The sequence below is a fragment of the Stegodyphus dumicola genome, chromosome 10 (assembly GCF_044657685.1).
Source record: "Stegodyphus dumicola isolate Sdum_Otavi_A_Nest chromosome 10, ASM4465768v1".
Lineage (NCBI taxonomy): Eukaryota > Metazoa > Arthropoda > Arachnida > Araneae > Eresidae > Stegodyphus > Stegodyphus dumicola.
The window spans coordinates 107627254-107640266 of record NC_140777.1 but is presented as its reverse complement, the minus strand read 5'-3'; the positions used below and the strand labels follow the sequence as shown (position 1 = coordinate 107640266).

The window sequence follows — 13013 nt, the reverse complement described above, 5'->3', positions numbered from 1 at the left end:
TTTTCTATTACTGTGTTTTGAAAATAAAATAAAATATATATTTAGTTATTGCATTTTGGTAGATGCCTAATCTGTATTCAAATGCCTTGTATATAATCTGCGGAAGACTAAAAACATAAACAAGGACAGCATTTTTTGCTTTTAAGCAGCACTTAGTATAGTTTGATACATTAAATATGTAGTGTGTGGTAAAGATTATTTAGTTATTATAAATTTCATTTTAGTAACTGGAAACTGTTTTATAATTTAAAGGATATCATATTATGATTAAAATTAAACATAAATGTAATAAGTAATATGTATGTATAATAATAATAATAATGTATTAAAAAGTGTATATATATTTTATTTTAGTTGTTTTCAATAAAATCAGTTTAAAATGGATAAAATTTTTTTGAATGTTTTTTTTACTGAAAGTTCAAACCATTTTTCATTTAGGACAAGCAAATGTGAAGGATGCTGTGCAGCTGATAAAACTTCATTCAATTCAATTAAAAAAGAATCTAAGGAAATCAAGAAGTTTTTGCCTAGTTATAGATTTTTAGACCTCATGTGTTTTAAGTCAGATTCAGGTTTTGTTGATGCACATTGTCATCTAGACTTCCTTTTTCAAAGACTAAATTTTAAAGGAACATTCTCAGAATACCAGAAGAATCTTAAAAGCACATTTTCTGAATGCTTCCAAGGGTGCATTGCAGTATTTTGCAATCCATTTACATTTGCAAAGGTATTATTTTCTTTTCCATTTTTTTTAAAAAACTTTCTATGTGAGTTTTCATATTGATAAAAGATTTATGATTTAAACTATATATATATATATATATATATATATATATATATTTTTTAGAAATCAATCTGGCAGAAATATATTGTTGAAGAAAATGTTTGGGGATCATTTGGTTGTCATCCTAATGAATCAGGAAATTATAATAATGAAATAGAAGAAACTCTCTTGGAAGCTCTGAAACATTCTAAAGTTCGAGCTTTGGGAGAAATCGGATTGGATTATTCTAACAAGTAATTTTTTCATAAAACTTTTTAGCAATTTTCTTGTGAATATGAGTCACAGTATATTCTATTACAAAAAATATATAGGTATCCCCCATATGCTAGGAGAAAGAAAAACTACTATCATGAAACTTCGAAGAAAATCATGTGGTAGATAGTCACATCTTGTTTGATGGCCATGTGCCACTTGACAACAAATATTGGATTAAAAGACTATCCATTCTTCCTCTACACATCTGTGCAGTGATCACAAATACTGAGCGTATATATATATATAATTACTTCTTTACAAATATGGAATGTAAAGAAATTACACATAGTTAGAAAATTATGCCACTATCAAATACAATAAAATTATCACATTTCATAATTATGAGCTAAACTTGAGGTACTCTCTTATGCACTATCTATGAATAAGTATTTGAACACCTGCAATAGGGAAAAAAATATTCATATTCAGTAGTTGGTAGATCTTCAATGAGTGGCAGCTACACCATCAACCCTCAAGGGGCATACACTCCATATGTCCTTGTATGAAGGTTATTTGGTATTTTGTTTCACTCAGCTTGGAGATGACATGCAAGTTCCTTCAACAATGGACTGTTGTTGCATCTCTTAGTTTGGTGATCTAACTCATCCCAGGGTTGCTCAGTAGGTTCTGAGCTGTGGGTAGGCTAGTTTATTTGGTCAACCCCCTTTTCACCATACCAATTCATGGAAGACCTCGCAGCATGACAGCTGCTTTTGTTGTCTTGAAAGTAACATGGGTCCAACCCAGAAAACTTCCGCAATGTAGGGAGTGCACTGCCATACAGAATAGTGTAGTAGGCTTCGGCATTGTGTTTACCATGAATTTGGACAAAGGGTCTCAGTCCAAACCAGGAAAAACACCCCCAGATCATAATTCCACCTCTGCCAAACTTTACTGTGGGCACAATGCATTCTGGCAGGGTACGTTCACCAGGCAGACACCAGATCTAGACTATGCCATCTGAACGGTAGAGTGTGAACCTTGATTTGTCGCCCCAGAGAACCCTTTCAACTGATCTACAGTCCACTGTTGACGTGCTTTGCACCACATTAACCAAGCAGTGCGATTGGACTTAGTAATCAAAGGCTTATGGGCGGCAGCACAACCATGAAAACGAAGCAAATGGGCTTCCTTATGAATGGTATTCATCGAAACAACACAATCAGATGCTTGTTGAAATTCCTGGAATATGTGGGCAATTGGCTTCTGAATTTCTCTGGATAGCACCCGTCTGTCCCTTTCTCCCCGTTTGACTATTTTGTTAACTCGGGGCGCATTCCAACAATCACTGCTCACCTTTCGCTTCTAAATCACATAGGCCACTGTTAATTTCGGGTAATTAATATCGCTAGATATGCCCATTTCTATGACATCCAATGATTACACATTTCTCAGAATCAGATAACTTTTCATTTCAATGCATCTTACATGCGATTAATGCTAATGTTGTTTTCTACGCAATATGTAAAGGCGGAGGGCATGACATAGATCAGGAACACAGATATCGGCATTTGCGTGGGTGTCCAAATACTTATTGATGGGTAGAGTATTATCATTTTTAAAAATATGCAGATATAGTGTTTATATGATTTGTCAAAATTTCTTGAAATTTTAATCATCCTGTTCAGAGAATCACTCATGCAAGCAGGAAATTTCTGTTTTCATGAAATCTTAATTGAAAATGGAATTACTTTGGAATTTTGTTAGCACATTAATTTTTTTAAATTAATAAATATACGGATAAATATATTGAAAAGTTAACTTTTATGTTATGCGTAATGATCATATCATGCATTATGGTATATTTGCATAATATTGCATATAAAAGCATTTCAATATGAGGAATTTGTTGATTTCTTTAAATAGAAGAATGTTTAACATGACTTTGGTTTGATTGAAGAGCAAATTTTTGCATGTGATTTGTTTTAAAATGCTTGCTTATTTTAATGCAAAATCAGAAATGAAACTCATTATCTTAAAAATGGTAAATTTATTTCAAAATCTAAACACAATTTCCTTTTTACTTTAGATGTTACATTATATTATGTTTAATTGTTAATATTATGCTTTATTATTACACAATTTTTAATTATATGGTATTTCACCTTAATTATGAATGCTCTTAGTTAATTATTTGAATTTAATTAAATATCACTTGTCATTATTGAATTTATTATTTTAGTAGTTCTAAAAGATGGGTTTAATTTCAAAAGCTTTTTTCTTTTAAAATTTAACTAAGCCAGAGGCATATGATAGGTGAACAAAGTAATAATATAGGCTTGTAAAAAGATAGGCAGGTAAAGAAAAAATGTCTTGACTGCAAATTATCCTAGTGGCAGACTGGCCCAAAGGCAAAATGGCAAGACGATGAGTTGGTGGTGAATAATCCTATTCTCCACCAAGCAGAATTTTTGTTAAAGATAACATACTTCAAAATTGGATGTCTACAGAGATGGCTTAGCAGATTGTTATATCATTTGTGATGGCCATGTGCCACTTGACAACAAACATGAGATTGCCAATTCTTTCTTTGCACATTAGTGCAGCTATTACCAGTACCAACATTGATCAGAATTTTTGCTAAAGACAGTACGCTTCCAAATTGAATACTGTTCAAGATGATTTAATTTTTCACCAGTCCAAATGGCTCTATCAATCATGAAATTTTGATGATTGTATTGTCAGTAGACATGATGAGTGATTGCATTTTCAATAGGCAATTCAAATAAAACTGACAAAGGCTGGGCAATAGTATTCATTGATACATACAAAATGGAAAGTACCTTTAATAAATGTTAGTGACAGCATCGATGTAGTCATGGCATTTTTTTCAACCGTATTGTCTTTTTGAGCATTTGTGTGTATGTGGTAATTTGAGCCTTTGTATTGATTACATATTGTTGCTCTGATCCATACAATATAGTTGATTTGTTATTGGAACCAACTTGCTTCTCTGCACATGTGAATTATGGAATCACCTTTTTCTGAATGAAGCAATTGTTCATAAACTATAGTGCATCTCAAAGCCATTCTTTAAAAATAATTTGCAGTATCAATGCAGAAAAGCCATTTAAAATTATCTACGAGTTTAAACACTGGTTCTGTATGATCTACATCTGTGTGCTTTTTGTACTGAAATTTGAATCCTTTCCTAGCTCTTCAAATAACATTTCTGTGCAAATTTTGCTCAGTTTTGTAACTGTAGTTCAGATTGTTGTGGGCACATACTTTTTTTTTTTTTTTTTTTTTTCCCCCGCAACAGAATATTATTTGTGCATATAATTATGCACTTACTCTTCATTTCAGTACAAAATTTTATATTTTTATGTTCAAATTAGTTTTCAGTGTAATAAATAATTTTTTCCTCCCTTAGAAGTAAATATTCAACACATGTGCAGCACAAGGTTTTTAGACGACAGTTGAAGATTGCGGTTAAAAAAGGTCTACCTGTTGTTATTCATTGTAGAGAAGCCAATGAAGACTGTATGAAAATAATGCAAAACGTAAATCTGAATTTCTTATTAGTTTATAATTTTAATGTCTAATTTTACTAATCCAGTAGTATTCAAACCTTATGGCAGTATGATCTCATAAAATTGAAAAGGAGCCCAAAAAATGATTAAAATGATTTAGCGACCTCAATCAGAGCATCAACCCTTAGTTATATACCATTAATACAAACTTTTTAGGATTTTTATTCACATATAGACCCAAAATGGAATCATGGCTCATAGCTTGAATACCACTGTTGTACCATATAATAAATAAATATTTTCTAAATTCCTTTATTCTATTAACAGTCATACAATGAAATAAATATTTTAAAAATTCTTTTATATAGTTTATTATTACTGTGCATTAACTTTCTTAAATAACAACATAATGTTGCTCATCCTTCCATTTTATTTTACATTTTCAGTATTTCTTTACTTTTAATTAAAATCATAACTTGTATTACAAATGCATTTATCAATATTGCAAGATTGTGTAGCAGACATAAATTATTATGGTATTTATCTTTTAATTTTACAGATTTATTTTTAATACAGATTATTAAAATTTTAATAAATATGCATTAAATTAAATATACCTTTTCTTTCCTTTTTTGTGGAGAAAAGAGCTGTCATGCATAGTGGTCAGTTAAGCAGTAGTTAAAAATTACTGTACAAGTTTTTTTTTAAAACTTGATTGATATTAATATATTATTTAATATTCTTGTGAGAGTTAAGGTTGTAAAAGACTGACCAAAACCTGAAACATGTTTTGTATTAAGCAAGCCATTTACAAAAGTTGATTTAAACATATACATGCAAGATTCTTAATGTACTTATTTGGCATTGGATGGTTTACAATGAGCATGGTAATTTCGTTGGTACCTTCTAATTATCTGCAGCCCCGCTCAGAAAAAGTTGCCAGTCATTGCCAGCTCATTTTTCACCTAGCTAAGATTGAAAGACGACAGCCATATTCAGAAATGCTGTTGCGCTAAGAATTATATAAAACAACCACAATTAACAAAATTAAAAATGCAAGAAACATTTAAAAAAAAAAAAAAAAAAAACTAATTAATTTCCTTTTAACCCTTTTTTACTCAAAAGAAATCAGAGAACTGCACAAATCTGGCATGAGTTCACAAATTTTAATCCACAATATCCATTTGTTTATAAAGTACAGTTTCACGGAATGTGAAATTTTGCATTCTCTACTGTTAGGCAAAAGACCATATTTATATAGAAATATAATACTTTTTTTTGTTTTTTTGTTAGCCTGTAAACTCCACAGGCGAATTATAATTCCTTAAAAGAGGGAGGGAACACTCAGTAAAACAGAAAGAAGCATTAATGACAAAATTTGAAGGTGGATCAGCATTGTGCACTCGTTTATGCCTGGGTTACTACAAAAGTGCATTCTGGAAAAGCCATAGGTTACCTATTTTAGCGCCATAACATGCTGCCTCGTGAATACATTTCAGGGAAGTCCTCAGGATAATCAGAAAATACCATTTTGTATTACACAGTTTGCCCGATCTTATGCTAATGATTCTTTGTTTCCAAATCCATCTCTCAAACAGTGTGTGCAAACATAATATATTTTTAAGTTACATAATTTAAGGATGTCAATTTGTTTTAACTTAACAAGAAATTACTTATAAAAATTAATTCTAAGGAATTTATGAAAGGAGTTTTTTTTTAAATTAAACTTCATAATTCCCTATTTATGGAGGAATTCGGATTTTCGAACATACAGAGGATGTCTAGAAGCTACACAAGTGAACATTGAGATCATGAATAATATGTTAAAAAGTTCATGAGAAATATGTGAGAAGAAAAATGTTATAATATTAAATATTACATAATTAAAAATATAGAACACGCTTATATCTCTGTGTTTGTAAATTTTTGGAATAAAGATCCTTGAAGTTGGATTTGTTATTTGGATAACATTATCATAGTAGTAGTGAAACTAAATTATATTTATGAATTAGAAAATTAAAAAAAAAAAAAAAAAGTTAAAAAGTGCAAATTAAGTTTAATTTGTCTGTTCATTAATATTTTTGCTGAAATATTTTATGATGTGGCATTTATATCATAAATTTCTATTGATAACACTTTTTTAGCATATTTTATGACTTTTTAAAACAAAATTAGTTATTTTTCTTTCAAATGCAATATCTTTCTTGACTTTCTATCACTAGTTATTCTTACAGTGCATGTGAAATGTTTTTATGGTATATTTTAAATTTGAATTTAATCTGTAACATTTCCTTATGCGTGCATCTTCCAATTTTTTCTTTTTTCCCCTTTTAGATTCTTCCCTATAGTTATCCTATTCATTTACATTGTTTTACTGATTCTTGGACATGGGCCAAGAAGTGGCTGGAAGCATTTCCTAATCTTTGCATTGGTATAACAAATATTGTTACATTTCCATCTGCAGAATCAGTACATGAAGTAGGAAGAAATATTCCTCTAAATCGTTTGCTGTTAGAAACAGATGCTCCTTATTTTGTGCCAAAAGTGGTAAGAATTTTATTGTTATTGTGATAAATTATTTGTCCTTTTTACTTCCTTATACAAAGTAAAAAGGAAGTATTATAATCGCGAAAAGCTTCAGGCAGCATATTTCAACGAAAATATCTACTTTGACCACTTTTGAATGCAATTTAACAATGTTTTTGCATAATATCTATAAGTTAGGACAGAATAAAAGACTCTTTTACTCCAAAAAAACTAAAAAACTGCTTTAAAATGAATTCTGAAGAGAATTTTTCGTGGCGTCTGTACGAACATATGTACGTACGTATCTCACATAACTCAAAGATGAGTAGCCTCAGAACGTTGAAATTTTGTATATAAGACTACTATAACATGTAGATGTGCACCTCGTATTTTGGTTTCAATCGGTCGCGCCAAACGTATATAAATATATTTATAAATATATCCACTCTGTTACCCTGCTCAGTGATCTCAGTTTCTTTACTCTTATATGTTTGTAAATTGTACATTTTTTGCTTTAAAAATGATTGAATTATGTTGCTTTTATCTTCCGGTTAAAGTTTTTATGCCTTTCGTAATTCTGGAAGCAATATTTGTACAATTATCAACAATTTAAAAGCTGTTTAAGTGCGGTTAAGTTTTAAATAAGATGTCGGACATATTTGTTTACATTTGAAACAGCAGAATTGTAGATTTGTTGCCAATCTAGAGACACTAAGCTTCGCAACACAAAAATAACGCCTTCTTTTATTATTGCGAATTAAATCATGCTTAATCCTTTCTGGAATTTTTTCGAGGAAATATATATTTAGGATTTACTTCATAATTTTTAATACAGATATTTTGAGTTTTTATGTACTTTTGCCTTGTCGCAAAGTGAAAACTGAATTAATTGAATGAGAAATACTCAATCGTCTGTGAAAAACTGATTCTTTTTCGTTTTGTTTGCTTAATTTCTTTTATACATCGTTCTAGCTTTGTAATAGTATTTTAATAGAACATGTGGCAACGATTAGATAATTCTTTAAATGATATAAATTTTGTGCATTCTGAGTTATAATATGAACGGAATATAATACTGTTAAGTAAACCTAGCGCCAGAGTGTCGCTATGGTAAACAAAGTGAATTTTAAAGAATGCATTTATTCTATTGTGGTTTATGCGCTGTCGGCGAAGTAGGTTTAATTCAATCTAATAAGTTAAATGAAATGCAAGAAAAAATGCGTATAATTTAATATTCCATACAAGGAAGTCATGTGGTGTACACATCAGATTTTTTAAAACATGTTTTAAAATTATAATTTTTTTTGGGGGGGGGAGTTGTGGCTAATAAGTTTAAAGACCAACTTTGTGTTTGAGATAATAAAGGATTTCAGAAATTAAGGAATATGAAAAAATCTATTTCTGTTTGTTCCATATTTCATGGGACAGGATATTTTACAAATGCAGAAAATCTAAGTGCAGTTTGAAAATTGAAATATTTTGAAAAATCAGTGCAAATTTACAAGGATTTGCATTAATTTCTTTTATGCAATATCTTTGTATATCAAAGTATATTTGGGCCCAGCAGCGGCCGAGCGGTAAAGTCGCTGAACACTGGTAGTTCGGTCCGAGGTTTGAATCCCACGAACAGGCTGGCTGCATGGGCGTTTTCGTGGTTTTCCCCATGTGTAATGTGTATACGAGCCAGTTTCCCTTAGAACGTCCCCTATGAAGGCATCCCTTCCCTTAGGCAGATAGCCCTCATGTGCTTTGCCATAATTAAAATACACACATCAGAGTATATTTACATCTGTGTGCAATTTCTTTAATAATGATTTATAAAGATTTAAAAAGGAAATTATTCTTATTTAGAATTATAATACATTTATTAGAATCTAATAACAACATTTATAAAAAGTTTTAAAACAACTCTAGTTGTTTTAAACCTTTTTATAAATTGCAGTCATATAAAATGACGATTTTCAAATTAATAATAATGACAACAGACTTCGATCTGAGATCATGATGACTGCTATTGTAAATTTAACATTTCAGCATGTAAAAGCAGTACATGAGTTGCTGATGCTGTGCTGCACTAGCTTACTTGGAGTTCTATTCTTAGTGACTAAAGGTTGATTGCCTGTAAGTTTAGTGATTTTTACTCGTTTCTACAAAACATATTTGATGTATACGGTTTACCAGATGTAAATTAAAAATTCCTGCTAAAGAGTTGGATTATAATTAACAAAATCCAAATATTTCCTTTTGAAATCGAGAGATTGGTTTCCAAATGCCATGCGATAATTTTATGCATATCTTAATGTGATAGATCATGTACTCAGTTGGAAATAACTACTATTCATGGAAAACTAAATTTTAAATTCTCATTTAAATTTGCATGACATTCATTCCACTTTCCTACCTGAATTTTAACACATGACTTCTCCTACAAAATTCTGAAATGTTATTTTACATCAAACCAGAACACCTTTATTTTTAGTTGGTTAATATAAGTGCCATTTTAAACAATTTTAATGCAAGCAAGTTAATTATATGACATAGCTGGTAACTCTCTTGGTTTTTTATCACATGTCCTGGTAGATCACTGAATCTTCCGTTTTTTAATTTTTAGATTTAATTTAGGAAAGGGGTTTTCAGAATAAATGAAATTTACTTTACTTAAATTGTGCACATTTTCAGCATAACTTTTCTTATTCAATTTTATTTGATTTGCATTGTCTTAATCTACATAGTAGATATTTGTAGAAATTTATATGAAGAATATTATGCAATTTCTATGCAATGTCAGTTCATATTTATTTTCAATTTTGTTTTACATTTATCTACACAATAGTATGTGTATTATATTTTCATGTTTTAACAGTGCTTTGATAAGCCAAGGAATGTAAAATTAGAATATCTAATCAAATATTAGTATATTTTATATCAGAATCATATCATAAATAGTTGACTGACCTGAATCATACATTTATGAAGTAGATTTCAGTCAGTTTGGTGTTCCTTCTGTGGGGAACTCAAAACCTCTTAGAAACTCTTGGTTTTTGAGTTGAGAAACTCCTTTCCTCTTTTTATTTTATTTTATTTTATTATTTTTTTAATTATTGGATTGACAGATATGATATGAGATGTGGGAAAAGAAATATAAAATTTATTTGAGACATATTTAAAGGAGATTGCATAAGATCAAAAAGATTCGTTTGCTTTGAATCTTATTAAAATCATTCAGCCTTAATTTATTAAATAAAATTTGTCACATACTGCATTAAATACAATTTATTGCATTTATATGGTTTCCATTTTGCTAATTGTGTTTTAATATATATTCTCAGATATCCAAAGGAAGACGATTTTCTCATCCTGGTATGGCCATACATGTTGCTGCTCAAATTGCTGCTTTGAAAAATATTTCTATGGAAAAAGTTCTTCAGGCCACTTCTGCAAATACAAAAAGAATATATCGTTTGTAATAAATATAGAAATCACATTTATGGGTAGATTTTATTTGTGCATTTACGTTCTAGTATAGAACATGATTTTATTTGTATAGTTGATAAAATGTACATAAGCTAATAAATAATTTGTTGTTACTAAAAATTTATTTTCTGTGAATTATTGAAATTTGTAATTCTAAGAATTGTCTGTTACATTTTATTTTTAGTATAGAGTTTACGTGATTCAGTTATCAATGACTGTAATTCAATAAATGTTAATCATGAGCACATTAATTGCTTAGACTTACATTATCTTTTTACTATAAGAGTTTCTGCATAAAAATTTTTTTTGGAGTAAAAAATTAAATGTATTCTTATTTCTCATACAAATGGGATTATTTTCTAAATTGTTAGAGACGTATGCACGTGCAGAATTGACAATGGAACATGAATAGAAAATGCATTCTTTGTTATAGGTATTATGACTAAACCAGTAATATAAGTCTTACAGTCTGGATTATGTAAAAAAAAAATTATATTTTTGAGATTTTAAAGTTATTTGTTAAAAAAAATTAAAAGAAAGGGAGAGGTGATAATCTAAAATACACGATATAATTTTATTCCATATCTTCTACTCAAACTGGTAATCCATGTATTTGAAACTTTCGTTCCTTAACCCCTTCGAGCCGGGTAGTGAAAACGCGCGCTTATCGCAGAGGCCGGCAGTGTCTTCCGCGAGCGTCTCTCCAGGGCCGGGGGCTTTTTTGCTACTAAGCCTAAATCCATGAAATTTCTGAAGTATCAACGCATTGTTTAATAATGCTCTATAGAGTATTTAAACGGCTTATGGTTTATAGATATTTTTTTATATATACTTTAATTACCTTATTTCTTGTTTAAATGTATATTTTACACATTTTATTTTAATTACTCACCATTTTATGATTTTACATCTGAAACATTATACATCTGAAAACTAAATATATTACTTAAAATTCTCTTTTCGTATGAAAAATTTGAAAACAGGGATCTACACACAGTCCTACGTTACATTCCTTGAACTCGTAATAACTCATTTGCCGTTTTGGAGGATTTTTCCGGAAATGTGAACAAACGAAGCATCGTCGTCTCATTTTCTTACCAGTCTCTTCCGAACAAAGTTTTGGAAAATGTCTTTCAGTTAATCTTTCAGAATCAATATCAGAATTTCAGAATCAATATCTGAAATATTTTGCATCATTTCTGCTATTTCATGCTCTGTTAAACATTTTCGACCCTTCGACATTGCAACGGTAAAAACAGAGAGAATTCACGTCTAACAAGATCTAATTATTTTCTAAAAACTAAACTGTAAACGGAAATACTCAACGCTTTAGCGCGTATAAAACTTCTATTTACAACAAACAACTACCACGTGCGAATAAAATGCGATTTAAAGAGACATCATAAATCACGCCATTCGGAAACATTTAGTTCCCCGTTTGTTTATATAACCAAAAACACGTGTATGTGAGTCATGCTTCTCTCATTTCGAGTAGAAGGTCTAATGTACATGTATCTGAAACCATATGAACATACTGTTCCATCTTGTGGCAGAAATTATAGTTTCTAAAGCGTTCCAGGGTACTGGCACAAATACGTGACAGTTGATAGTAAACAGGAAAATGCTTTCGCACGCCTGCGTGTCGGCCGGTCGGTGAGTGTGTTCGTTGCTGGCATGTAGACGTGACAGTCGGCGTGAAGGGGTTAATACATATGTATACATATACATATAGATGTAAGATAAAGAATATATAAATCAAAATTATAATTTATACTACCATAACCCCTTAATTCTCCTTCTATATTCTAAAACTTGTAATAACTTCTTTGGATTGCATCATTTCTAGATCATTCCATCTTGCACGGGTTACTCTGAAACTTTTCTAACTGGAAGGAACTGAAACTTTTCTAACCTAACCCAAACCTTTCCCTAACAGACTTCCAGATTGGATAAATGCATAGTTAGTAGCTCTGTTGGTGCTTGGATGCTATTTCATTTCGCTTTTGCTTTGTCTTACTCCTACCTATGCTGTTATTAAAAATGTGATACTCTATATAAAATTGTGGTGTAAGTAATGTGCTCATGATCACAAGTAATGAAAAATACAGTTTCGATAATAAGTTCGTGTCCAACAATAAATATTTATGTTCAGTCGGCTATGTCAGTCTAGAAGGTCTTCTCTTCCAGTGTCATTTTTCTAATTATGCAGCAGTCTCTCCAAGTTATTATCACATATATATTGTAACATATTTTGCAGTATTTAACAAAATAACAGATGATCATCTTAGTAAAACATAAATTTTATTTTTAGTTTATGGAGATAGATAATTTGAATAACAATCTTTTAATTACAAAATTTTCATACATCTCCTAGCTGGTAAACTTTCAGAATTACAGTTTTTAACAATTTCTTACATTGCTGAGCAACAGTTACATGATACAAATATGGCATTACCACTCCAATAATAAATATACTTATTTGTTAAATAGTAAAATATTAC

General features: G+C 30.2%; 1 protein-coding gene across 1 annotated transcript in view; it reads left to right on the top strand.

Moving 5' to 3' along the window:
- The window catches only part of LOC118181584 (uncharacterized), a 40135-nt gene extending 29501 nt beyond the window's left edge, over positions 1–10634 (top strand). The window contains exons 7-11 of the mRNA XM_085825369.1: positions 439–727; positions 848–1017; positions 4413–4542; positions 6847–7059; positions 10368–10634. Of these exons, the coding sequence (XP_085681495.1) occupies positions 439–727; positions 848–1017; positions 4413–4542; positions 6847–7059; positions 10368–10505 (940 nt within the window). The 3' untranslated portion in view covers positions 10506–10634. The remainder of the gene's footprint in view (positions 1–438; positions 728–847; positions 1018–4412; positions 4543–6846; positions 7060–10367) is intronic.
- The last annotated feature ends 2379 nt before the right edge of the window (positions 10635–13013 follow it).